This window comes from Rhinolophus ferrumequinum, chromosome 15 (assembly GCF_004115265.2).
Source record: "Rhinolophus ferrumequinum isolate MPI-CBG mRhiFer1 chromosome 15, mRhiFer1_v1.p, whole genome shotgun sequence".
NCBI classification, from domain to species: Eukaryota; Metazoa; Chordata; class Mammalia; order Chiroptera; family Rhinolophidae; genus Rhinolophus; species Rhinolophus ferrumequinum.
The window spans coordinates 37,942,611-37,968,176 of NC_046298.1; the positions used below are offsets into that span (position 1 = coordinate 37,942,611).

Sequence of the window (25,566 nt, forward strand, 5' to 3'; positions counted from 1 at the left end):
CTGCTTCTGTCTGGTTAACATATTCAAGGCTGCCACATGCATTGCACCAGGGCTAACCATCTGAAGGCGCATCATCCGCATCCTAGACATCATACCACATATATTGTTTTTATTACAAAAGTTTTCCAGCAGGTGGCAGTATTCTGTACATTTATTATAATTTCCCAACTGGAAGCTTTCTTTTTCTAATTTACTCAAAGATGTTGCAGTCGCTGGCAGAAACCCTGTCCAGTGTCATCTGACTTTTTGAAAGAAGTTGAATTTAGGAATGCAGTTTCTCAGTATCAGTGCAGTTGACGTCAGGCTGTTGGTGTAATCTTAAATTCTAAAGCTTGTTGGCATCTTAGAGTTCCAAACCCTACAGTGTTAATTCATCAGCCATTATCTAGGGTCAGGTTGCAAAGGCTAGAAATCCCATGCAAAATGGTGACTTACAGGGGGGAGAAAATGAACTTACCAGTTCACATCACAGGTCCAGGTCCTGGAGTGATGTCAGCAGAAATGTCTGACTCCTGTCTGGCTTCATTCTCAAGCAGGCTTTCCCCAGGGGTTGAGAAAATGGTGCCCTAGGTTTCCATACACCCCACTAATAGCTCCAGAGAGAAAACCCTTCTTTCCTGGGAGCTCCAGGAAAACAACTGCAATTTTCACTGGTTGGGTTATTGGGTCACATGCCCATCTTTGAACCAATCACTGTGGCCAAGAGAAAGAAAACTCTGGTTGGCCAGACCTGGTCATGCATCCACCCCTAGAACCAGGAAGATGGGTTTAGTTCCACATCTTATAAAAGTGGATTTAAGAGAAGCAAGAGCTGGATCCTGGGCAGGTACACACCACAGGTCGTCATTCATCTTAGGCTCTTGAGATCCTGGAATGTTGGAATCAGAATGCAGAGCTTTGGAGCTGTGGAAATGTGTTAGGATTAGACTCAGCAACCCTAGAACTAGCATTGGGGTACAGGAGCCTTACATCCCATTGCTCTGCTATCCTTCCCCCTCCTCCATTTTATTAGGTATAATCATATGAAGTTACCATTTTGTGGGTCAAAATGGTCAAATATTGGCAATTTTATGTAGCTCAACCTAATACAATGGGGCTATGAGGCAGAACTTGGACCATGCTAGAAGCTTCTGTGGGTCTTCCGTGAGGCATTGTGACAGGGGAGGCAGTGTGTTCCCACATTCTTCCTAAATGGCTTACTGGAAAGCACATGATTGTGTCCTCTAACCTTCTTCCTGAATCCAGAGTCCCACTTTTTCTATCACATATTCATTCAACAAATAAGTGTCAAGCACTCATTATAGACCAGGCACGGTACTGAGCTCTCATCCCCTCCCAGATCTGTGTCTCTGACCCCAGTATTTGTCCCTGTCTGTGTCTGCTCCAAGCATCTGCCGTCTGAACACCACACTCCTCCCAGCCTTCCTTGTCTGCCAGCCCTTCCCCCTACACATCACCTATTGGGCCTGCTTCCCCTGAAAAGCCTACCCCACCCCCACACTCTTGTCTCTCTGCCCCTTCCCCTGCTTCTGAGGAACATGTCTGGACTCGGGTCCCCTCGGAGGTAAGAGGGGAAAAAAAAAGGGGTCTTAGGCCCTGCTGGGTGGGTGAGGAGGGGCAGAAGCAGCTGGAGGTGGGGGAGGCATCTCTGCAGAGACCAGCCCTCACATAGCTGGGATGTGGGGTCTCTAGGACTCGAGCCAGATCGAGCTGTTGAAGGAGCTGCTGGATCTACAGAAGGACATGGTGGTGATGTTGCTGTCACTACTAGAAGGTAAACGCCCAGTGGGGGGGAAGCGTGGGGTACAAAGGTGCAGACAAGCCTGAGAATGGCCCTCTGAGACCCAAGAGACCCTAACCTTCAACCCCATCTGACATCATGTCAGGGTCAATGGGTTGATGTACAAGTCACATTAACCAGCTCAGCGGACACTTAGTGAGCACTTATTATGTGCCAGGCCCTGGCTGTATATGTATTAGTTTATTGAATCCCCAGAGAAATCGTAATAAGGTGGGTGGGCTGGACACTTTTTAGAATTTATGTACTTAATAGTGACTTATTTATTTGCTAATGTATCAGTTAGCTTTTGCTGTCTAACAAGTATCCCCACAACTTAGTGACTTAAAACAACCATAATTTATTACTAATTAATAAAACAATTTAACTTGTAGACAGATGTTTTCCTTATTGAGGTTCATAAAAAGTGTCCTCATTCTTTTGTTTGGCTGCGTACTACTCCATCGTGTGGGTTACAGTGATTCATTTAAACGCAACCCTTTTGATAGACATTCAAGTTTTAAAAAATATTTGCTATTACAATGTTGTAATGATTAATTCTCCTACCGTGTTTCAGTTTTTTTGTAACTAGTCATTATCTTTTTTAAAAATCAGAAGAACATTCCCTTTAAATATCAGATTTCCAGCTTTTCTTGAAAAATTGAAAGCTTTGGTGACTCTGGGCCCATGTTCTCACAGGGCAAAAATCAGCTGGACTGGGCAGCACTTTCTCAATCCGTTGAGATTTTGCTTCCCAGCAATTGTCGTCAGTTTGGCTCAAATAAACTCTTACAAGCTTTCTCTTAAAAAAAAAAAAAAATCAGCTGGACTGAATTAAATACCTGAATTATATCAGTGTTAAATCACCTGATTTTGATGATTGCACTAGACTTATATAAGAGAATGTTCTGTCTTTTAGGACATATGCCCTGAAATGTTTAGGGGTAAAAAGGCCTTATGCCTGCAGCTTGCTCTCAAATGGTTCAGGGAAAGGCGCGCGAGAGAGAATTATAAAGCAATGTAGCAAAGTGTAAACAGTTGGTGAATCTGGAATACATAAGGGATCCCTTGCACAATTTTTGCAACTTGCATGTAAATTTGAAATCATATTAAAATTGAAAGGTACAAAAAGAAACTAGAGCCAGTTTGCTACAGTCTCTACCTCTCTCTGCTGCATACCTTTGTCTTGCTCACTCATCTGTGGACCTATTTGGCCTCTGTGGGCTAGTGGAAGGCTTAGGTGTGTGAGCTCTGAGGTCATGCACCCCTGGGTTCAAATCCTCTTTATCCCCTCACTGGCTATGTAACCCTGAGTGTGTGACTTTCTCTGAGTCTCAGTTTCCTCATCTGTAAAAAAGGAGAGGAGCACACCTCCCTTACAAGGATGAGATCATGCTGGCACAGGACTTGGCATGGCATCTGTCACCTGCCATTAGCTTTTGCCATCGTTATCTTTACTGATGACTCCTCCAGCTGTCAGGGGTGGTGAACAAAGACAGGATCAGCCAGGTTCGCACATGATGCTGATATAGATCAAGAAGTAACCTGTGCTCTCTGAGGGGAGGCTTGGGAGCTGGCTGGGGAAACTTGCACCAGCACAGCCAATCTTGGAGAGCCATGGGTGGCTCCTGAGCTGGAGAGGGAGGCAAGCCACGGGACTCCAGAAAGGAGGCTCTGCACTGACCTGGGGCTGCCCACAGGGAACGTGGTGAATGGCATGATTGCCCGGCAGATGGTAGACATGCTGGTGGAATCTTCGTCCAACGTGGAGATGATCCTCAAGTTCTTTGACATGTTCCTGAAACTCAAGGACATCGTGGGCTCGGAGGCCTTCCAGGACTACGTCACTGATCCCCGTGGCCTCATCTCCAAAAAGGACTTCCAGAAGGTGGGTGCTGGAAGGTAGATGGGGAGGGGAAGTGCCAAGTGCCAGTCATACCCCTCCTTGATGCCTGCCTTGGGCAAGAGACTTCTCTGGGAGCCTCAGTTTCTTTATCTGTGAAATGGGATAAAACAGTCCTTGGGGTTGTTTTGAAGATGAAATGCATTAACACAAATAAGAACCATTATTTCAACTATAATCGTTCATAGCTATAATATTATAATTATTATATATAGAGATCAGTGATTTAGTTGATAAACATCTACTGGGTTTCTCCACTGTGTTGGGCCCTGTCGTGGTACCATGGACACAGCAATGGCAGAGACAGACATAGCCCTGCCTTCACGAGGCTTATAGTCTAATGGCAGAGGCAGTCACCAATGACCACGGCAGGTTTAAACAGTGAGGCCGCTAGAAGGGAAATGCAGGAAGCAGCTTTATCCAGGAGCCCACTCATCTGCCTCTGTTAACCCCTACACCCCAGCTCTACCCTCTCTCCCTATGTAACTCCAGGGAAGTCACTCATTTGCTCTGAGCTTCAGTTTCCTCCCCTGTGAAACGAGGCTAGGATAATAACATTCACTGTCTCACAGGACCGCTGGGAGGGTAGATAGTGCCTGGAACACAGGAACACTCAAGAGATGTTAGCCACTATTTTTACAGACATACCTTGGAGATATTGCAGGTTTGGTTCCAGAATACCACAGTGCAGTGAATCATCGCAATAAAGCAAGTCACATACATTTTTTTGGTTTCCCAGTGCATATAAAAGTTATGTTTACATTGTACTGTCGTCAATCAGGTGTGAATAGCATTCAAAAACAATGCACATACCTTATTTAAAAAATATTTTATTGCTAAAAGTAGCCAGCCATCATCTGAGCCTTCAGCAAGTCAGTGTCTTTTTGCTGGTGGAGTCTTACCTTCAGTTTGTAAAAATCACAGTATCTGCGAAGCACAATAAAGCAAGATTCGCCTGTGCTGTTGTTACTGCCAGATTGTTTCCATCCATCACCATTTTGCGACCTTTTTTTTTTTAAATAATTCCTTTGAAGTTATCATTTCAAAGGAGTTATTTCAAAGGAAGTTTAAAGACATATCAACCAATTGCAATGAGTGGACCTTGTTTGGATCCTGGTTCAAACAAGTTGCAAAAAATTATATGTGATATTTATGAGATTTGGAAACTTGAACACTGACTACATACTTAATGATTGAAATAACTGCAGATATTTTTATTTTGTTTTTGCTTATGAGTGATAATGGCCTTGTGGCTTATAAGAAGTTGCAAGAATAGTAAACAGAATTTCTGAATACCCTTCACCTAGATTGCCCAAATATTAACTTTTTACCATATTTGCTCCATCACGATTCCCTTTTACCTCCAAATACTTCAATGTGTATCTCTTGAGAACACGTTCATTCTCTATATAACCACAGACTAGTTATGCAAACTGGGACATTAACACTGCTGTAATGCTGCTATCTACAGAGCTTATTCCATTTTCATTCACTGAAGACGTATTTCTTCCCGGTCAAGGATCCAATCCAAAATCAGGGGTTGTATTTAGACATCCGGTCTCTTTAGCTTCCTTCAATCCGGAACCCTTTTTTGATGTCTTTGTCTTTCATGAGCTTGACATTTTTAAAGAACAGAGGCCAGTTGTTTTCTAGAATGCCCCTCAATGTGGATTAGTCTGAGTTTTCATCGTGATTCAATTCAGGTCCTGCATCTTTGGCAGGAATATCTATTATAGATGTGTTGTGACCTCAATGTATCGAATCAGGAGGCACACAATGTTGGTTCTTCCCGTGACTGTTGGTGTTAGCTTGGCTCACCTGGTTAAGGTGGTGTTTACCAGGGTCTCCATTGTAAAGATACTGTCATTCCCTTTAATATTTTGTGAGAAAGGACTGAGAGAGGGCAGACAGCTCTTGGGAGGAGTGGCTGAGAGGGGAGTGGGGAGAGATGCAGGGAGGCTCTGAAGATAACTGGGAGGCTTGGGGCATTTTATTTTTAACCCAGGAGACCCTTTGTGACTATGTAAATGTCTTGCTCACCCTCTGGGGTTAGCATCCATTGATGATTCTTGCCTGGAACATTATTACTATGGTAGCTGCAAATGGTAGTTTTCCAATTTCACCATACCCTTTACCTTTATTAGGTGCCATTTTACTGTAAGGAAGAGTTTTTTTCCCTTCTCTTCCATTTATTTACTTATTAACTAATGAATATCAGCATAGGTTCATGGCTTCTTTTATTCTAGGGGTCACAATCCCTACTGTTCATCAGCATTTAAATAAGCTCAGGCTCTCCTGGGTTAAAAATAAAATGCCTCACGCCTTCCAGTTGTCCTTGGAACCTCTCTGCTCTCTCCCTCCCTCTCAGCTGCTGCTCCCAAGAGGAGTGCCCTCACTCACTCCTTTCTCACCTCCCACTCCTGCCCTGATTTAGGGCTTGCTAGCTTCTGTCCCTGTCACTCTCCTGAAATTATTTCAAGATCATCAGTGACCTCTTCACTTCAGAATCTTTCCTCTGACTTGTCATCTTGGCAGCATTTGCCACCATCTGCCATTTCCTGCCCCCAGCAATGCCTGCTTCCCTGGGACCCCCACCTTCCCTGCCAATCCCCCGAAGCTTCTTAGACATCACTGTCCCTGAGCCCTCTACCTTCAGAAAGAAGAAGAATATTTACCATGTTCTCACTCTGTGCCAGGTCCTATGTGTAAATGAATTACAGTTGACCTTTGAACAACACGGGATTGAACTGCGCAGGCCCACTTATAAATGGATTTTTTTTTTTCAATAAATACACAGTCAGCCCTTCATATCCCTGGGTTTTGCATCTACAGATTCAACCAACTGTGGATTGAAAACAGTATTTTCAATCCACAGTTGGGAATCTGCAGATGGCCAACTGTGTGTATCGTTCTTCACCATTTTCTGTAAGGGACTTGAGCATTCGAGGATTGGGTATGTGTGGGGGTCCTGGAACTAGTTCCCCGTGGATACCAAGGGATGACTAAAGTTTTCAAAGAGTCGAAAGTTATAGTCAGATTTTCAACTGTGCAGGGGGTCAGTGCCCTTAACCCCTGTGTTTTTCAAGGGTCAACCCGTATAGCAACCTTATGCGGTAAGGACTAGTTTTTACTATATTACATAAGTGGAAACTGAGGCACAGGGTGTGAAGTGATGTGCTTAAGGTCACATAGCTAATAAGTGGCAAAGCTGGGATTAGAACTCAGGCAGTCCGGCTGCAGAGTACACTGCCTCTGGATTCATCCATTTATCTAGCCCAGTAAACAGTCAGTGAGCCTTCCTGGGTGCCAGGCCCTGTCTGGGAGTTCCAGGCCTACTCTCAAGACCAGTAGGTTTAGGGAGAGGGTCTCAGTGAGGGCCGCAAGAGAACGGAAAAGCACTATGCTGGAGCTAACATGCACCTCATTCATAATTTTAAAATGATTATATTCAGCAAAGAACAAAATCAACAAAATGAAAAAGCCTCCAATGGAATGGGAGAAAACATTTGAAAACTACATATCTGGTGAATATCCAAAATATACAAGATATTCATACAACTCAAAAACAATAAAATCAATAACCCAATTAAAAATGGGCAAAATACCTGACTAGACATTTTCCCGAAGACATACAGATGGGCAACAGGTACATGAAAAGACGCTCAGCATCACTCATTGTCAGGGAAATGCAAATCAAAAACACAATGAGATATCACCTCACACCTGTTAGGATGGCTGGTATGAAAAAGACAAGAGATAAATGTTGGGGAGGATGTGGAGAAAAGGGAAACTTCGTCCATGTTGGTGGGACTGTAAATCGGTGCAGCCACTGTGGAAAACAGTATGGAGGTGCCTCAAGAAATTAAAAATAGAACTAGTATATGACCCAGCAATTCCACTTTTGGATATTTATCCAAAGGAAATGAAACCATTATCTCAAAGAGATATTTACACTCCCATGTGCATTGCAGCATTACTCACAATAGTGAAGATTGGGAAACAAACTAAGTGTCAATAGATGAATGGATAAAGAAGAGGTGGTACATATGTGTGTGTGTGTATAAAATGGAATATTATTCAGCCTTGAAAAAAAGAAATCCTGTCATTTGCAACAACACAAATGAACCTGGAGGGCATTCTGGTAAGTGAAATCAGCCAGTTAGAGAAAGACAAATACCTCATGCTATCACTTACATGTGGAATCTTAAAAAAAAGTCAAATTATAGGAACAGAAACAGAAAGTAGAAAAGTGAGTGGTTTCCAGAGGCTGGAGGTGTCATGCAGGGACAGGGAATAGGGAGAGGTTGCTAAAAGGGTATAGGCTTTCAGTAACAAGAAGAATTTTTAAAAAATGGGTAAAGATCTATCCCGACTGTTCAGAGCTTCACAAATCACAAGATTTGATGGCATGTATACAACATTTTTGTAGCTCATTACCTCTATTTTACAAAGTTACAAACAATCTGTAACTTTAAAAATGCATTGGTTTTATTTTTGAAAAGATAATACATTCACATGATTTAAAAAGTAAAACATAACAAGGTATGAAGTGAGAAGTCTCATCTCCACCCCTTTCTTAACCTACTCTTCCCCCACTCCCATTGCTGTGAGTAAACATTAATTTCTTTTGTATCCTTCCATCCTTTTTTTCCAGATATTGTCATTGTCCTTCTTTCTTACATAATAGGTAATGAACTACATACACTATTCTATGTCACTTAACAATATATTCTGGAGATACAGGGAGTGTCCTCATTAGTTTTTTACAGGTGCTCAGTATTCCACTGTATATAGTATACATATATACTATGTACATATATACTATATGTATGTATATATACTATATGTATATATATACACTATACTATATATATATACCATATGTATATATACTCTATATAGTATATATATATACTATACAATATATACTATATGTGTATATATACTATCCATATGTATAGTATATATATACTATGTATATATATAAAATAGGTACTATATATGTATAGTTTATTTGCTTATTCCCAGCTGATGGACATGTGCTTTGTTATCAGTCTTTTGCTATTACAATGCATGCTGTAGTCAGGGCTGCCATGGATAGTTGTGCAAGTTGTGCACTGTACAAAGGAGCAGTTTATAGCACAGATATTGTAAACGTGTACTGCAGGTTTCTAGCAGATGGAAGTAAGTGTGCTGAGGAAGGCTCCCTATGGGCTACTAGCAATGCTGGCTACAACAGTTACCCTTATGTACATCCATCATTCTGTATGTGCAGTTATATCAAAGATAAACTTCCAAAAGTGGGATTGTTGGGTTGAAGGGTAAATGCACTTGTCTTTTGAACAGATTTTGCCCTCCATTTTTCCCTCTTGTTAGCAACATGTGAGAGTGCCTCTTTCCCCACAGCCTCACCACCAGACCACATTGTCAAATATTTGGATTTTTGCCAGTCTGATAGGTGAAAAATGATATTGCATTGCAGTTTTAATTCACATTTCTCCTGTTATGAGAGCAGTTAAATCATCTTTTCATGTTATTTAATACTACTTGTTCAGTGAAATGACCATGCCCTTGGCTTATTTATCTATTGGGATGTTGGTATTTTTCTTCTTGATTTCTAGGAGCTCTTTATATATTAACTAATTATAACTTTGTTAGTGATAGAAGTTGCACCTATTTTTCCAAGTTCATCGTTTGTCTTTTGATTTTGCTTATGGTGACTTTTTTTTTTTTTTTTGGCCATGCAGGATACTTGATTTTTATGTAGAAAATCATTTAAAATATTGAATTAATTTTTCATGAAATAGGTAATACATGAATACATTCCTGTTGTAAAGAAATTGAGAACTTACAGCCATGATGGAGGTCACCTGTGGCCCCCACCCCCAATCCTGTTCTCATCCCACCACTCCAAAGGCTGCCACTGTTAGCCACTTGGTGTACATCTCTCCAGTTATTTATTTCTGCATTTATGTTCATATGTAAATTTGCATTTAAAAATATAGCATTGTTTTGTAGTTTCCCAAGTCCTTTGTGGTTGACAGAGTTCTTGACAGTTTGCAAGGCGCATCTCCATTGATAAGGGCTTTGCAGATTCCAAAACATCTTCAGTGTGGAAAGCCCTTTCTGATGGTTGTAAACACATTTCAGGCTACTAATTTATTATTGGGCAGCACTATTTTGAGTTTTTCTTTATGAGTTTTTAATCTGAAAATATTTGTGTATGTATCTCTAAAGACTTATTTTTAAAAAATCTTTGTCGAGATAGAATTCACATACCGTAAAATTCAGCCATTTAAAACGTACGATTCAGTGATTTTTTTCGTCTATTCACAGAATTGTGCAAACATCGCTACAATCTAATTTTAATCACCCCAAAAAAGAAACCTTGTGCCCTTTAGTCACTTCCCATTTCCCCCACCCAAGCCCCTGGCACCCACTAATCTACTTTTTGTCTCTATAGATTTGCCTCTTCTGGATACTTCCTATAAATGGAATTGTATGATATATGTTCTTAAAAGGCTTTCCTTTTATTTAACAAGCCACAAGATCATTATCACTCCTAAGCAAAAACAAAATGAAAAATTTCTACAGTTATTTAAATCATTACGTATGTAATCAGTGTTAAAGTTTCCAAATCTCATAAATATCACATACAATTTTTTGCAACTTCTTTGAACCAGGATTCAAACAAGGCCCACCCATTGCAATTCGTTGGTATTTTTTTAATCCTTGTTTTATCTACTACTTCTCCTCCATAACTTTTCCTTTTCCAGATAGTTTATCTGCTGGAGGCCCAGGTTGTTGGTCCTGTAGAACAGCGTTGCCCGATAGAAATATGATGTGAGCAACATGGATAATTTAAAATTTTCTAGTACCCATGCTTTAGAAAGAGTAAAAAGAAATACATGAAATTATTTTTAACCATGTTTTATTTAACCTAGTATATCCACAACATTATTTTAACATGTAATCAATTTAAAAATTATTAGATATTTTACATTCATTTTTAAAAATTTAATTAAAAAAAAATTTTCCCCTTTTTCCGCCTCCGCCCCCCCACTCCGGTTCAAACTGTTGTTTCTCAGTGTAGTTGTATAGGACACAGTTCCCTGGCTCACGCTGATATTAGAACCTTGCGCTCCCCACAGATGAGGCAGTCCCTGGGCTGCTCACAGCAGCTCTTGGAAGCTCACTCCAACCTCTAGCTGCCCGCGGCAGCCCAGCTTCAGGGAGAGCTGTTGTTCACAATCTTAGCTGTAGAGGGCGCAGCTCACTGACCCATGTGGGATTCAAACCCGCGACCTCGAGGGTCTCCCAACCACCTGAGCTACCGGGCTGGGCCAGCCCCTGTTCACTTTTTCATACTAAGTCTTCAAAATCCAGTATGCACGCATATTTAACACTTTGAACACATCTCAGTTTGCCCCGGCCATGATTCAAGTGCTCAGTAGCCACATGTGGCTTGTGGCTGTCATTACATAGTGCTGTCTTAGTTGTAGTTTCCCACAGTTTGGATCTGGCTGATACAGCTTTGTGGTGTCACTCAACATGTTCCTCTGCCCCCTGTGTTTCCTGTAAACTTGGACTTAGGTCAAAAAGCTCAATAGATTCAGGTGTGGAGTTTTTGTTTCTGGGGTGTTTTTTTTTGTGAGCACCTTCCTTTGTGGTGCTGCCTCCATCCATCAGGAGGCACATCCTGTCACACTGTTTCTCGTTCTGTGATGTCAGTAGCCATTTGTGTCAATGCGCAGATGCATCAGTTCGTTCTATTGCAGAATGGCGGTCTTCTCATTCCTAACTGCCTGACCATTTACCAAGCTTCATGTGGTTTCCCAGACTCTCCATTAATCTTTGTATTTTTACAGCATGCTTTTCCGTTTCTCTATGGTTTAAAAGACAAGTTCAGGATTTTTTAAAAAAATCTTGACTTTTTAATTTTCAAAAATTTTAACAGTTGTAAACTCTTCACAGTTTTCAAGATGCTTACTTCATTTGACAAATATGTGTTGGGCACCTACTGTGTGCAGCAGTGAGCAAAACAGAGACCCCACCCTCAGAGCTGATGGCCCAGTGGGGAGGGGCAGATGAAAATAAATCAAATAATTTCAGATTATAATCTGTGTTCTGAAGAAAATTAGGAGGGCAACATGCAAGAGAGCATGGGTGGAGTAAGCCCTGTAAACTTACAGGGGAAGGTCCTTCTAGAAGAGGACACTGAAGCTGGGAGCTGAAAGTTACCATGTGAAGGTGCAGGGAGGTTGTGGCATCCCATGTGAAGGGGACAGCAAGTGTAAAGGCTGCAAGGTGGGAATAGAGGGATGCAAAGGAGGCCATGGGGCAGGAGAGGGCTGTTGTGGGGGAGAGAGGAAGAAATAAAGTCTGAGAGGTGAGAGGGGCAGATGTGCAGGGACTGGTTGGCTTCAGGGAAGACTTTGACTTTGACTTTTAACCTGAATGAGATGGAGCCAAGGGAGGATTCTGAGTTGGAGTTGGGGGGTTGGGGACATGGCCTGACTCAAATGTTTCCAGAGTCCCTCTAGCTATGTGTGTGGATAAAGGGAGAGCAGGGAGATCAGGAAGGAAGTTGCTGTGATGGTCCAATGGGAGACAATAGAGGGTAAAACCAGGTGGGAGCCATGGAGGGGGCAGAAATATAGGGGTCCTTGACCTGTTGAAAGCAGGGCTGACAGATTTGCTGATGGATAAGGTGTGGGTGGTGAGATAAAAGAGAGGAATCAAGGATGACTCAAAGATTTTAGCTTAAGCTGCTGGGTGGGTGGTGATGCTATTCCTGAGATGGGTAAGTCTGTGAGAGAAGAGGTTTTGAAATCAAGAGTTTGGTTTTGGCTGTTTCCAGTTTGGGGTAGAGATCCACAAAGAGATGTCAGGCAGGGCTTCAGCTGGAAGTGTCTGGATTCTGGAGGTCAGGGCTGGGATGTAGATTTGGCCATCATTGGTGTGGGATGGCATTCAGAGCCTTGCATTTCAATGATATCTCCATGGAGAGTGTATATTTAAAGAAAGGGATATAAATTTCAGGTTTGGAGTCCCCCAATCTTTAGAGGTCTGGAAGAGAAGAAGACTTCAGCAAAGGAAACTGATAACAGTCAGAGAAGAGAGTATTTCAAAAGAAGGGGGTGGGCAAATGGACGATGACAAAGAGAGAGCAGCAAATCATAAGAGCAGAGTCCAGAACTGAATGGAGGGGACGGAATCCCAGGCCTCTACGGGAGGCGCGGAGGGTGCTTTTAAGAGAGGCAGTGTCACACTAGTAATTTGGTGAAGGGAGGAAAGAAGGTGAAGAGTTCCTGTGTGATTATGTCTCCACGCTCTGCGGTTTCTAGAGCCCTTCATGATTTGCAAAGCATGTTACTCATTTAGAAAGCATTTTGCAAAGTTCTTGGCTACAAAGCACTTTTTAGAGACAGAAAATTTCGCTTTTGTTCATACCCCAGAGCAGCATTTCTCAAACTGCATGTTGCAACCTACCTGTGGGTCATGAAATTTAGTTAAGTCATGACCAGCATCTTTAAAAATAAAACAGAATATTATAGAGTGTGTTGCACAGCAAAAGTCAGAATTGTGTCGTGAAACCTTTGTGTTGTTGTTTTGTTTTTTGTGTTTTTTTTTGTAAAATGTATTCTTACTGTGGGTGTAGTCACAACATTTGGAAAACTGCCCTAGGGAGCCTCTTGCAAAAAGTGCGTAGGAGATCAGCACCAGAATGTTCAATGAAACTGGAAACGACCTCCCTGCGCATCATCAGGAGCATGAGGAGTGTTATATTTATACAACAGGAATACTACACAGCAGTGAAAATGAATTCATTTGATCTATATATCAACAAGGATAGATCCTGAAAACATAGTTGAGTGAAAAAAGCAAGTTTAAAATTACATGATTATAATAACAATTCTTTCAATGAAAAAACACACAAAATACTGGATCTATTTTTGTGTGTGTGAGAAAATGATGGGATAAAGGTTGTAGAAGTATTGACTCACGTTTGGAAGGATACACTAAGTCCAGAATAGTGGTTACCCTCTGGGAGGGTGGGGGAAATGGAGCCAAAGAAGGATACACAGAGGGCTCCAACCATACCTGTAATGTTTTAGTCCTTAAACATACAGTATTTGAAAAATATGTCATCGTGAGCATTGTTAACTCTGGGTGATGGGCATGATACTCTTTATTCCCAGGTGAAATTCAGAGGCCTCCACTGTGTCAAGTGTCAATATTTAATTACTGGAAATGGTTGGGGGGAGGGCCTTGAGAAAGTGGCAGAAGTGGTGGCCTGTATCAATCAGGGCCCTAGACTGGAGGGGGCTGGCTTGGAGGAAAAAGTAGTTACCTAACTTGGAGATAGAAGGAGCTGTGTGGACAGGGCTGCAGGACTCACCTTGGAGTGAGGGACACAGCCAGTACAGGGAGGAGGCCAGGCCGGGGAGAGAAATGCCACACTCAATTCTTCTCCTGCTTCCTGACCCCAACTGGATGGATCCCACCTACAGCCAGAGGGCCAAGAAAGCCTCTGGTCCAGACCATGGGTGCCATCAAGCAGGTGAAGGGCGGAGAGGGAGGAAGGATGGAGAGCGGGCCTGCAGGGGCATACCAGGATGGCACATAGGGAGCACGGGATATCATCTCTTACCATTTACTACCAAAGTGCTGAATTTCATCAATTCACATCTTACCATCTCTGAAAATGCAATATATCTTACAGTGGGTGGCAGCTCAGCGTTGTGGAAAGGCAGCATTTTAATGGCTGGTGCAGCCTTGGTCATGCCAACCTGCTGAGTGTCAGCTTTGGGTGCTGGTGATATGATTCTGGACTTTTCTGTCTTTACGAAAAGTCCATAGTTGTTTTAAGAGGAGCATTGAGGCTCTCTAGGCCAACCCTCTGACCTCCCCCTTACCCCTGCCCACCCCTAGGCCATGGACAGCCAGAAGCAGTTCACCGGTCCAGAAATCCAGTTTCTGCTTTCGTGCTCCGAAGCAGATGAGAATGAGATGATCAACTGTGAAGAGTTCGCCAACCGCTTCCAGGAGCCAGCTCGCGAAATCGGCTTCAACGTGGCGGTACTGCTGACCAATCTGTCGGAGCACGTGCCACACGACCCGCGCTTGCGCAACTTCCTAGAGCTGGCCGAGAGCATCCTCGAGTACTTCCGGCCCTACCTGGGCCGCATTGAGATCATGGGCGCGTCCCGCCGCATTGAGCGCATTTACTTTGAGATCTCAGAGACGAATCGCACCCAGTGGGAGATGCCACAGGTCAGCGTGCATGCTCACCTTGCGGGGCTTCTGGGATGCTCCTCTCACTCTTGGACCCCACATGGAGCTGTGCACGCTTTGCACGTCTGCTCACCTTTGTACATGCAGCAGCATCAGTGTGCCCTCCCTGTGGCTGCGCACACACCATGCCTACCACTTGCATACTCGCCCTGGGAGCCCATATGGTCCTGATGCAACCAAGCCCATGCATACCGGAACCCACATGGTTATACACTCCTTGCTCACCTTCCCAGCAGCACCTGGTATGCCCTCTCTTGGCCCTGGCCTATCCATACCCACTCTGCATATTCACCTTGGGGACCTGGGTGGGGGGCACTGCTGGCCCCGCCCTCACCAGTCACCATGTGTGCCCCAGGTCCTAGCACACAATGCCCAATCCACTTATTCTGGGCCTACATGTAGGTGCAGATCTCATGCACACTCACTCGGATGTAGCCCTGGCAGGACATATGGTTGTCCACCCCTCACTCACCGCCCACATGCCCTCAGTGTAACCCTGGCACACATATTACCCATGCACATTTGGACCACGCTCTTAAACTCGCCCAAAAGAGCTCCTGCATGGCCTTGGTGGCCAGGCCTACTCCTTGGCCTGATGTGCCCTGTCTCAGCCCCTCCTATGCCCATCCCACAAATGTTTCAATACCCCTTACACACACACGTGCCCCAAGATACACTCATGTGGCCCTGGTACACCCCCACCCACGTCACACACTTAGCTTGCGTGTGGTTCCCATTGGCCACTTTCTCACACTCCCACATGCCCCTCGCACACCCTCAGCCCCCATTGCCCTGGTGGCCTGCTGCTCACACACACTGCATGCCAAGCCTGCGTATCCCTTGCATGCTAAGACAGTGGACCCCTTGCACACCCCTTGAACTCACACTTCCCTTTTGTTCCTCAGCTGCTCCCAGGTACCTGCACACTCCTCCCACATGCTCTTGCACACCTCTTCCCACTTCACACTTGTAGCCCATGAGGCTTGTACTCCCATCACTTCAAACAACTGGGCCCCTCGTGTCTCCTTCTCAGGGGGCACCTGGCTCATGCACACCTGGGCTCATCTCCCACACCGAGCCTTGTCCTTATGTGCTGGGCCCTCTTGCACTGACTCCCCGGTCCCCCTTGTACACTCATGCCTGCCTCACATGCACTGATTCTGTGAATTGTAGACCCCTCCCACACTAACACTGCTCCCTCATTTTGGCCCCACGCCCTTGCGTGCCTGCCCCGTGTGCTCGTGTCCACAATGCACACGGAGCCCCACATCGTGGCCTACTTCCTAGTTCTCCCATGCTGCCACACCCGCCTCACACCAGCTTCTTCCCTTAGTCCCTGGCGCTCTCTCACAAGGCTCTTGCACATTAGCCCCCACACATATTCCACAGGAACCCTCAAGAGTTTGCACACTCAACTGTGTCCCTTGGGGCACCATTGCATACTTACCTCCCCAATCTGGCATAAAAGTGGTTGCACCATCCTTGCACCTGGGTATCTGCTGCATTCACTGCTGGTCCTTCACACTCCTGTCCATTCTGTGGGAGCTCTGCCGTCCCCTTTGCCTGTCACGTGCCCATGTGACACTCATTCCCTTAGTGTTGTTCCTTCAAACACTCACTGCCTCCTGCTCACGCTTTCCCATTCCCACTTTCCTCTGCTGGTCAGGAGTCCACATATTGGTGTAGACCTGGAGTACTCCTGCAGCAGTCTAATAGCAGACACTAGGTAGCTTTTATTACATGCCAGGCGCTGTTCCAATCCCTCAGCATCTATTATCGCATTTAACCCTCACACCAACCCTAAACATAGGTTCCCAATTTACAGAGGGGGAAACTGAGGCCCAGAGAGTTACGTCTAAATCACCCACTTACTCCGTAGCAGAATCAGGATTTGAACCCAGGCAGGGTGGTTGCGTAACCGTTTTGCTCAAGCACTATGCTCTGTCTCTAAGAGAAGACAGCTATTCTAGAGCCAGCTTGTTGGGAATTTGAACCCCGAACCCCACACGTGCCACCTCGCAGCTGAGTCACCTGGGGCTGCTGGCTTTCTGGGCCTCCATTTCGTCATCTGTAAAATGGGGTTAGGAGCCCCTACAGGTTTTTTGGGGAGGATTCAATGAGATAATATATGTAAGATGCCTGGTACAAGGCCCGGCCTTGTTGAAGTTCTTACGAGAGTACCTACTGAGAGCGCTATATGTTTGCTATTAATAACGAAAATTATGAATTTTGCTTTAAATGATTAAATACAATTAATAAGCATATATTTAATACTACTATTAATACCAATGCGTCGAGCGGAGGCTGCTCCAGTGACCCCTTGTCCCCCCACCTCGCCCCTCTCCGGCTCCTCAGGTGAAGGAGTCCAAGCGCCAGTTCATCTTCGACGTGGTGAACGAGGGCGGGGAGTCCGAGAAGATGGAACTCTTCGTGAGCTTCTGTGAGGACACCATCTTCGAGATGCAGATCGCCGCGCAGATCTCGGAGCCCGAGGGCGAGCCCGCGGAGGACGAGGACGAGGGCGCGGCCGAGGCGGGCGCCGAGGGCGCGGAGGAGGGCCCGGCGGGGCCGGAGGGCGAGGAGGGGCCGGCGGCGGCGGGCGCGGCGGCGAGCGCGGCGGCGGCCTTGGCGCGGGCCCTGCGCGGCCTCAGCTACCGCGGCCTGCGGCGGCGCGTGCGGCGGCTACGGCGGCTGACGGCGCGCGAGGCGGCGACGGCGGCGGGCGCGCTGCTGTGGGCGGCCGTGGCGCACGTGGGAGCGGCGGGCGCGGGGGCGGCGGCCGGCGCGCTGCGCCTGCTCTGGGGCTCGCTCTTCGGCGGCGGCCTCGTGGAGGGGGCCAAGAAGGTGACGGTCACCGAGCTGCTGGCTGGCATGCCCGACCCGACGGGAGACGAGGTGCGCGGCGAGCAGCCAGCCGGGCCCGGAGGCGACGCGGACGGCGAGGGTGAGGGCGAGGGCGCGGGCGACGCCGCCGAGGGTGAGGGCGACGAGGAGGCAGCGGCGCACGAGGCCGGCCCGGGAGGCGCTGACCGGGCGGTGGCCGTGTCCGACGGGGGCCTCTTCCGGTCCGAAGGGGCCCCGGGAGGCCTTGGGGACATGGGTGATTCGACGTCGGTGGAGCCGCCTACGCCCGAGGGCTCCCCCATCATCAAGAGGAAGCTGGGGGTGAGAGTGCCGTCGGGGGCTTTGGGGTTTGGGAGAGATTGGGGGTAGAAGGGACGAGGGGGAAGAGAGACTCTGAGAGACAGGGACGCACAGAGGGAGAAACGGGAGAGAGCCTGAGAGGGACACTCAGAGACACAGAGACACCGACAGAGAAATGGACTCAGATGCAAACCTGGAAAGAGGCTTGGGGTTGGGGGAAAGGTGATGTTTTTTGGAGACAAAGGAAAAGATACCTGGAGCCACAGAGAGCGGGAGAACCTCAGACCGACTTAGAGGAGAAACAGGACCAAGAACTAAACAGATCTGAGATAGGGTCCGAGACGTGGGAAAGACCCTCAGAGGTAGATGGTTGTGGGGAATTAGGTCGCCCACCTGACCAAGACAAGACCCCTATAGCGTCCTCAGGCCCATGGTGCCCTGGGGTGCTGTTGTCAGGGTATGGGAAGCTAGGGGAGAAGAGCTCCACTTGGAGTCAGCCTGACCCAGCACAGTGCTTAGGCAAGGCGCACCACCTCTCCGAGCCTCAGTTTCCCGTCTGTGAAGTGAGAGTTATAATCCCTCTTCCTTCTGGTGGGGGGAGAGTAAAACTTAGATGGCCCAGGGGAAATGACTGGAAAGACACAAAGGAGCAGGCAGGGCAGCACTGAGTAGTGCTGGGATGGGGGCCCAGCCCTAATGCTTACCCTGCCGCCAGGTGGGTGGAGAGGAAGAGGAGCTGCCTCCAGAACCAGAGCCGGAGCCAGAGCCTGAGAAAGCCGAGTGAGTGGTCTTGGGGACCAAGGGCCCCAGCCCCTATCACTACTTCCCTCCTGGACTGGGAGCCTCCTGAGGTTAGGACCCAAGCCAGGAGGCTGTGTCCTCAGCATCACCCAGCCCAGACCCAGAGGAGCGGCTCTGTGAAAGGGAGGAGAGAAATTAGTGCTCCTCTCTGACCACCAAGCCTTTGTAAGGCCGTCCCCTCCACCCAGAACACCTTCCCCATACTTCATCGCAGTCTTCCTCATCTTCCCCGTTTTAGCTCGTATGTCTCTTTCTCCAAGAACCCTACCTTGACACCACCCTCCTAAATTGAAGAGGTGTCTCTTCTGGGCTCCCATAATCCCCTGAGCTTCCCACATGGCAGCCCTGACCAAACTGGGCTGCTACTGCCTGGCGATGGGTCTGTATGCCATTCCACTGGAGCCCCATGAGGACAGGGCCTGAGTTTGTCTCATCATTATGTCTCCAGTACCATCTACACCTGGGCGAGGCATGGGCTGGGCCACCAGTGCATGGCTTTGAATGAATGAATGAACAAATGAATGAACGAACAAACAAATTGCCCAGACAGCTCCTCACTCTGTCCTTCCCTGCAGTGCTGAGAATGGGGAGAAGGAAGAAGTCCCTGAGGCCCCACCAGAGCCCCCCAAGAAAACAGCACCTCCTCCACCCCCTCCAAAGAAGGAGGAAGCCGGAGGCGCGGGCCTGGAATTCTGGGGAGAGCTAGAAGTGCAACGGGTGAAGTTCCTGGTGAGGACCCAGCAAGGGCACACTGAAACTGTCTTCACACCACCTCTTCTCCCCATCCTGTTCTTGAGCTCACCTGTAGCAGGCTGGGGAGAGAGCAGAGATGTCCCCAGACAGAGCCAGGACCTGGGCATAGGGCAGTATTTTCAAGTAGTCCCCATATGGCTTCTCAGCCTCTCCTAGCTAATGATCCTTATTTGAACCTCCACACCTGTGCTCATTTGGGACCACCTGCCCAGGCTTGCCACCCCCATCCTCTGTCCAGAGCTAAGTCCCATTGAGGCCACAGCTCTGTTCCTCCCACCATGGCCTGTTTCTTGGCTGTCAGCCTTTAGGTTGGAACCACCACACCAGCCCCAGCTACTCCTGTTCAGGAAGGAGTAGCTCATCCAGGTCAGGAAGAAGGGAGGGCAGGGCCCAGGGCTCTGCCTGTCCTGTCTGCTTTCCAGGCCCAGCCTGACATAAGGGGCTGAGGGAAACATGTTGGACATAAGGTGGTTCAGTGAGGGTTCGTGGGAAGAATGAAGGATAAAGAGAAAGTAGAGTGAAAAAGAGGTAAAGCAGACAGGATAACCTCACACGGGGAGCAGCAAAGGGGTTGGGAGCATGGACTCTGGAACTTGACTGCCTGGCTTCAAATCCCAGGTCTGCCACTTCTTGGTTATGTGCCCTTGAGCAAGACATCTCACTTCCCTGAGCCTTAGTTTCCTCATCTGTGAAGTGGGTGTTTCAGCAGTGCCCACTTCATGGGTTGTGAGAATTAAACAAGTTCATGCAAATAAAGCTCTTACCCCAGGACTTGGTATACAGTAAGCACTCAATAGGAGGTTGTGGGACCAGATATTGAGGACCCAGGTGCTTGTATTGTGGGTCAATGATGGAATGGATTCTCCAGGGAGGAGGGTGGACTGTGAGCTCTCTCTGTCTTTCTCTCCTCATCTTAGAACTACCTCTCCCGGAACTTTTACACCCTGCGATTCCTTGCCCTCTTCTTGGCATTTGCCATCAACTTCATCTTGCTGTTTTATAAGGTGATGGTCATGAGAGTCCAGGAGGATCTGCTGTGAATGGGAGGCTTAGCCCCTAACAGGTTCCCAGGGCCTCTGCAGTTTGCCAGGGAGAAGGTGTTGGGCTCGGGGTTCCCAGCGGGGTTCAGGCTGGACACTTGGATCTTGGGACCCTCGTGGGGGTACGTGTGGGTGTCTGGCCCATCTGGACAGAAGCCTGAGTGCCTGCGGAAGTTAAAACAGGGAGCTGGTTCTGGGTTCCCTGCTCAGCTCTGCCATTTGCCAGCCCTGTGCCCCTGGGTGCAGGCCTTTGCCTTTGCAACACCCACTGATTCAGTTAAGCCTTTTGGCTTTCATGTAAGCTAAAGAGAAACTTGTATGGAGGAGGAAATGGCAGCTCATGGAATGGAAGGAAAGGGCTAAGAACTAGGTCTCCTGAAGGACAGAGGGACTCTTGGGGTCTTGCCAGGGACTTAGATAACAGGACAGAGAGGTGGTCTAGCAGAGTGATCAGAGCATGGCTTCTGTGAGATTGAATCCTGGCTCTACCTCTCACTGGCTGCATGATGTTAGGCAAGGTGCTTAAACTCACTGTGCCTCAATTTTCTCATCTGTAAAATAGGATAATAACAGCTGTGGGGATTAAAAGAGTATTTATATGTGTAAAGCATTTAGAATAGTACCTGGCGTACAAAAAGTGCTGTATAAATGTCAGTTGCTGCTAATTTTAGGATTAGTGTTAATATTAGTGGTCAGTCTCTAAAGGGCTCAACTATCGGGATGATCAACTCTGTTTTCAGTCCTCCTGTCATTCAGTTCAACAGTCAAATTCCCAGGACAGAATCTGATTTACTAGCTAGCATCTTGGGCCCACCCCTTGATCATGATTGACAGTCCTGAAACTATCTGACAGGGGCCTGTCCAACCTCAGAAATGGAGGCTGTTAATTCTATTAGTGGGTTCTGGATATGACAGACCAGGTACCAGGACACCAGGGTCCCTGCCCTGACTGACCTCTGCCCCCCTTCAGGTCTCAGACTCTCCACCCGGGGAGGATGACATGGAGGGCTCAGCAGCTGGGGACCTGGCAGGAGCCGGGTCTGGCGGTGGCTCTGGCTGGGGCTCAGGGGTCGGTGAGGAAGCAGAGGGCGACGAGGATGAGAACATGGTGTACTACTTCCTGGAGGAGAGCACGGGCTACATGGAGCCTGCCTTGCGTTGCTTAAGCCTGCTGCACACACTGGTGGCCTTTCTCTGCATCATTGGCTACAACTGCCTCAAGGTGGGCCATGACCATGGTTCTGGGAAGGAGCTTGTGTGTTGGGGGTGGGGGTGCTGGCGCGGCGGGATCTCATACAGAGGTTGGGACAGAGGGGGCCTGGAGTTGGAGTAAAGGCTGGGGGTTTGGGTACAGGATTGAAGATGACATTCAAACTGGGAGGTGAGGAGCCGGATCCTGTGACTATGTTAATTTCTGGATCAAGAGGCAAAACTTGTCATTGGGAATAGTATTTCCTGCATGTCGGTCAGTTGGTGGGAGTCTATGGGGTCTCAGACATAACGGTGCTAAGATGGGGATGTGGATTCTGACATCAACTATGTCTGAGGTTTGTGGTGCCCCATTAGGAGTGTTATGAGAGTTGCAATTTGAATTCCGTTAAGATCTGACTTTTAGGAAATCTTGATACTTCAGGATTGGATGACGAGAGTTCTTTTGGCTTAGAACTTTTGCATATGCTGTTCCCTCTGCCTGGAATGCTTTTCCCCACGTCCACCTCCTTTCACCTGCCTCTGTTTTGTTCATCCTTGAGCTCTGAATTCAGACCTCCCTCACTTGGGAAGCGCCAGGCTGCATCAGGCTCTTCTGGGCTCTCCCATTTTTCTCCCATCTCAGCTCTGACGCCTCTGCCCGTGCTTCTCTGTCAGTATCCTAATGCCTCTGGGAAGGCTCCTCTGATGGAGGGGCTCACCAAGGCTCCAGCGTGAGCTCCCAGCTCCTGCTGAAGCTGTGCGCTCTTGAGGTGCCTGACGCCCACCCCTTTGCCTGTCTGCAAAATCTAGGTGCCCCTGGTGATCTTTAAGCGGGAGAAGGAGCTGGCCCGGAAGCTGGAGTTTGACGGCCTCTACATCACCGAGCAGCCTGAGGACGACGACGTAAAGGGGCAGTGGGACCGTCTGGTGCTCAACACGCCGTAAGGGCCCAACCCCCACCTCAGGGTGGGTGGGAGAAGCACAGCTGGGTTTTCACTCCAGTCCAGGTCTGGGCCTCAAAAGACTGGGGTTCTGGTCACTGCCAGCCCTGACTCATTCTCCCCAAGCCTTGGTCTTCTTCTCTGTAACATAGACACATTTCCTGTGCATTAAGTTACCCCTGGGGGTGCTGGTGACACATGGAGATTCCTGGGCCCTAGCCTTGGAGATTCTGGTTCAAGGTGGAGACCAGGAACCTGTATTTTAAACCCTGTCCCCCTGTGGGATTCTCACCCAGGTGCCATGAGTGAGAAATGTGAAGTCATTTGGTGTTTAAACTGAGCCCAGACAAGGAATGAGGGTGTGTGAGGGCAATGTGGTGGGAGTGGGGATCCCCGAAGTGCACTCCCAGCCCACTTCCCTTCTCCTCCCAGATCAAGTCCCATTTCACTTGTCCATATAAGGGGTCAGCATCGTAGAGGGGAGACGTTTCTAGAATAAGAACACTAGGTCGGGTTTGAACCCCAGCTGGGAGTTCTTGGTCAAGTCACTTAGCCTCTGTGCCTCAGTCGCCTCACTGTAAATGGGGCTAAATAATAGCACCAACCTCACAAGGATCTTGTAACCATGAATGAGTTAATGTCGTTTCTGGGGCACAGTAAGTCCAAGATAAAAGTGGGCAGTTATCTTATTATGGGGTCCTGCCTTAGTAGAGGTGTTGTGAGGAGGGAGAGAAGTCACACCAAGCACACCCTACGCTCATTGTCACCATCAAAGGCACATTTAACTCACATTCAAGTACACATGCTTAACAAAAAGAGACACATCTGTTTAAAATAGTGTCCATCCAAGGTATTTGACTTCTAAATACCATTTCCCATGAAAAGGAATCAGACTCCTTGGAAGAGTGGCAGATTTCAGGGCTGAGGTGGGGAAGTGCAAGATGAGCCTGGATTCTCCTGTTGTGTCAGAAAGCAAGGATATGCTTGATGAAAAATGGTGCCGTGCTGAAAGGACCCAGCCGCCCGCTAGAGGGATGCCCACTGGGCAAATCAGGGACAGTGTGAGCATCAATAAGAACAGGAAGTGCCAGGAATTGAAATACACCAAATAGGTCGAAATCCATGGAGTCATGATAAATCTCCACTCTCCCCAACTCCCCCCCCAAAAAAAACACTCATTGGCCACCTTTGCAGGGTGCTAGGGCATCAACTCATCAATTGGAAAATGGTAAATAAAAGGCCAGAGTCATCAAATTAAGACAGTGTGAGAAGGCACACCATTCCCCTGGAGCTGGAGCAGGGCCAGACTGCTGACGCAGGGTCCTCCCCACCTTTCACACGCAGGAGCCTCCCCACCTGAGTGCAGGTCTGTGTCTTTTTGCACATGCGGGCTCTGAATACAAGCCACCTGCCTCACCTCAGCTCCATCAAAGATGGCAGTGGGGGTGATGGTTGATCTGGGGCAAACTTCGACAGGCCTGGGGTCTTTAAAGCCGGACCCCGAGTGAGAGTGTGAGGTCCCATGTAAGAAAAGCATTGGAATTTCAAACCACCCTGGCCTGACTGGTGGCTCCTATTCCCTCCTGCCCTGACATCTTGCTGTCTCTGTCTCGACAGATCTTTCCCCAGCAACTACTGGGACAAGTTTGTCAAGCGGAAGGTAAGAGGACATGGATGGGGAGATGGCAGGGCCTCCTGAGCTGGTCCCTTCCTGCCACCAGGCTATTCCAGCTCTGTCGAGGACTTGCTTTGTGTGCAACTTTGGGCAAGGAGCACCTCAGTTTACCCATCTGGAAATGGGCACGATAATCACCTCTTCCTCTCTGTAATGAGATGATACATGTAACGAGCATAGCATAGTGCCTGGCACAGAGTAAGTACTCAGTACATACTAGCTTTGAGGGAGGAAGTGAGGCATACTCTTTTAAGCACACAGACTCTGGAGCCAGATTGCCTGCTTTTCTACTCCTAGCTGTGTCAACCTTTCTGTGTCTCAGTTTCCCTCATATTCAAAGTAAGGTAATAATAAGACCGACTCCACAGAGCTGTAAAGATTATATAACCTACTATGTGAGCAGTATCTGGCACATCGGAAAACACTAGATAAGTGCTACCGTCATTTATTCACTCAGCAAATGTATGTTGAGCACCTGCTGTGTGCCAAGAACTGTTTTAGGAACCTGGAATCCAGCAGTAAGCACAACAGTGATTATGACACTTGAGTTGGAAAGACAGAGGATGAACGTGTCGATAGCGTTCAGGTGGTGATAAGTGTGTTGGCCAAGAGAGGTTGCTTTTCGTTGTAAGGTGCTTGGGAAAAGGCAGCCTAATGAAAAAGAAGGTGAGGGAGTGAGCCAAGGGGCAATCTGGGGGAAGAGTGTCCGGGGGAACAGCCGGTGCAAAGGCCCTGTGGCAGGAGTGTGCCTGCTGTATTTGAGGAGGTGGTCGGTGTCTGGAACAGAGGGAGTGAAGGTGTGAGTGGGAGGAGATAAGTTCTTAGATGACAGGGGACCCAATTGTGTACGATCCTTGCCTACCTACCTAATAAAAAAAATTCAATTAATTTGGCTAATGAATCAGCTGGACCTTTATCACTTTTGGACCCTCCCCCTGAACATCTGAACAAAGCGTTGGCCCTTTCCTCCAGAAAAATGCACCCCCAACTTCTCCCACAAAGTTCAGAACGTCCCCAGAACCCCCCATGCTGGCCATGGCTGT

General features: G+C 47.5%; 1 protein-coding gene across 1 annotated transcript in view; it reads left to right on the plus strand.

The window, feature by feature from the left end:
• The window catches only part of RYR1 (ryanodine receptor 1), a 110,268-nt gene that overhangs the window by 80,253 nt on the left and 4,449 nt on the right, over positions 1 to 25,566 (plus strand). The window contains 10 exon segments of the mRNA XM_033127196.1: positions 1,693 to 1,774; positions 3,478 to 3,665; positions 14,616 to 14,957; positions 17,334 to 18,143; positions 18,838 to 18,902; positions 19,499 to 19,652; positions 20,594 to 20,680; positions 21,687 to 21,938; positions 22,718 to 22,848; positions 24,466 to 24,508. Of these exon segments, the coding sequence (XP_032983087.1) occupies positions 1,693 to 1,774; positions 3,478 to 3,665; positions 14,616 to 14,957; positions 17,334 to 18,143; positions 18,838 to 18,902; positions 19,499 to 19,652; positions 20,594 to 20,680; positions 21,687 to 21,938; positions 22,718 to 22,848; positions 24,466 to 24,508 (2,154 nt within the window).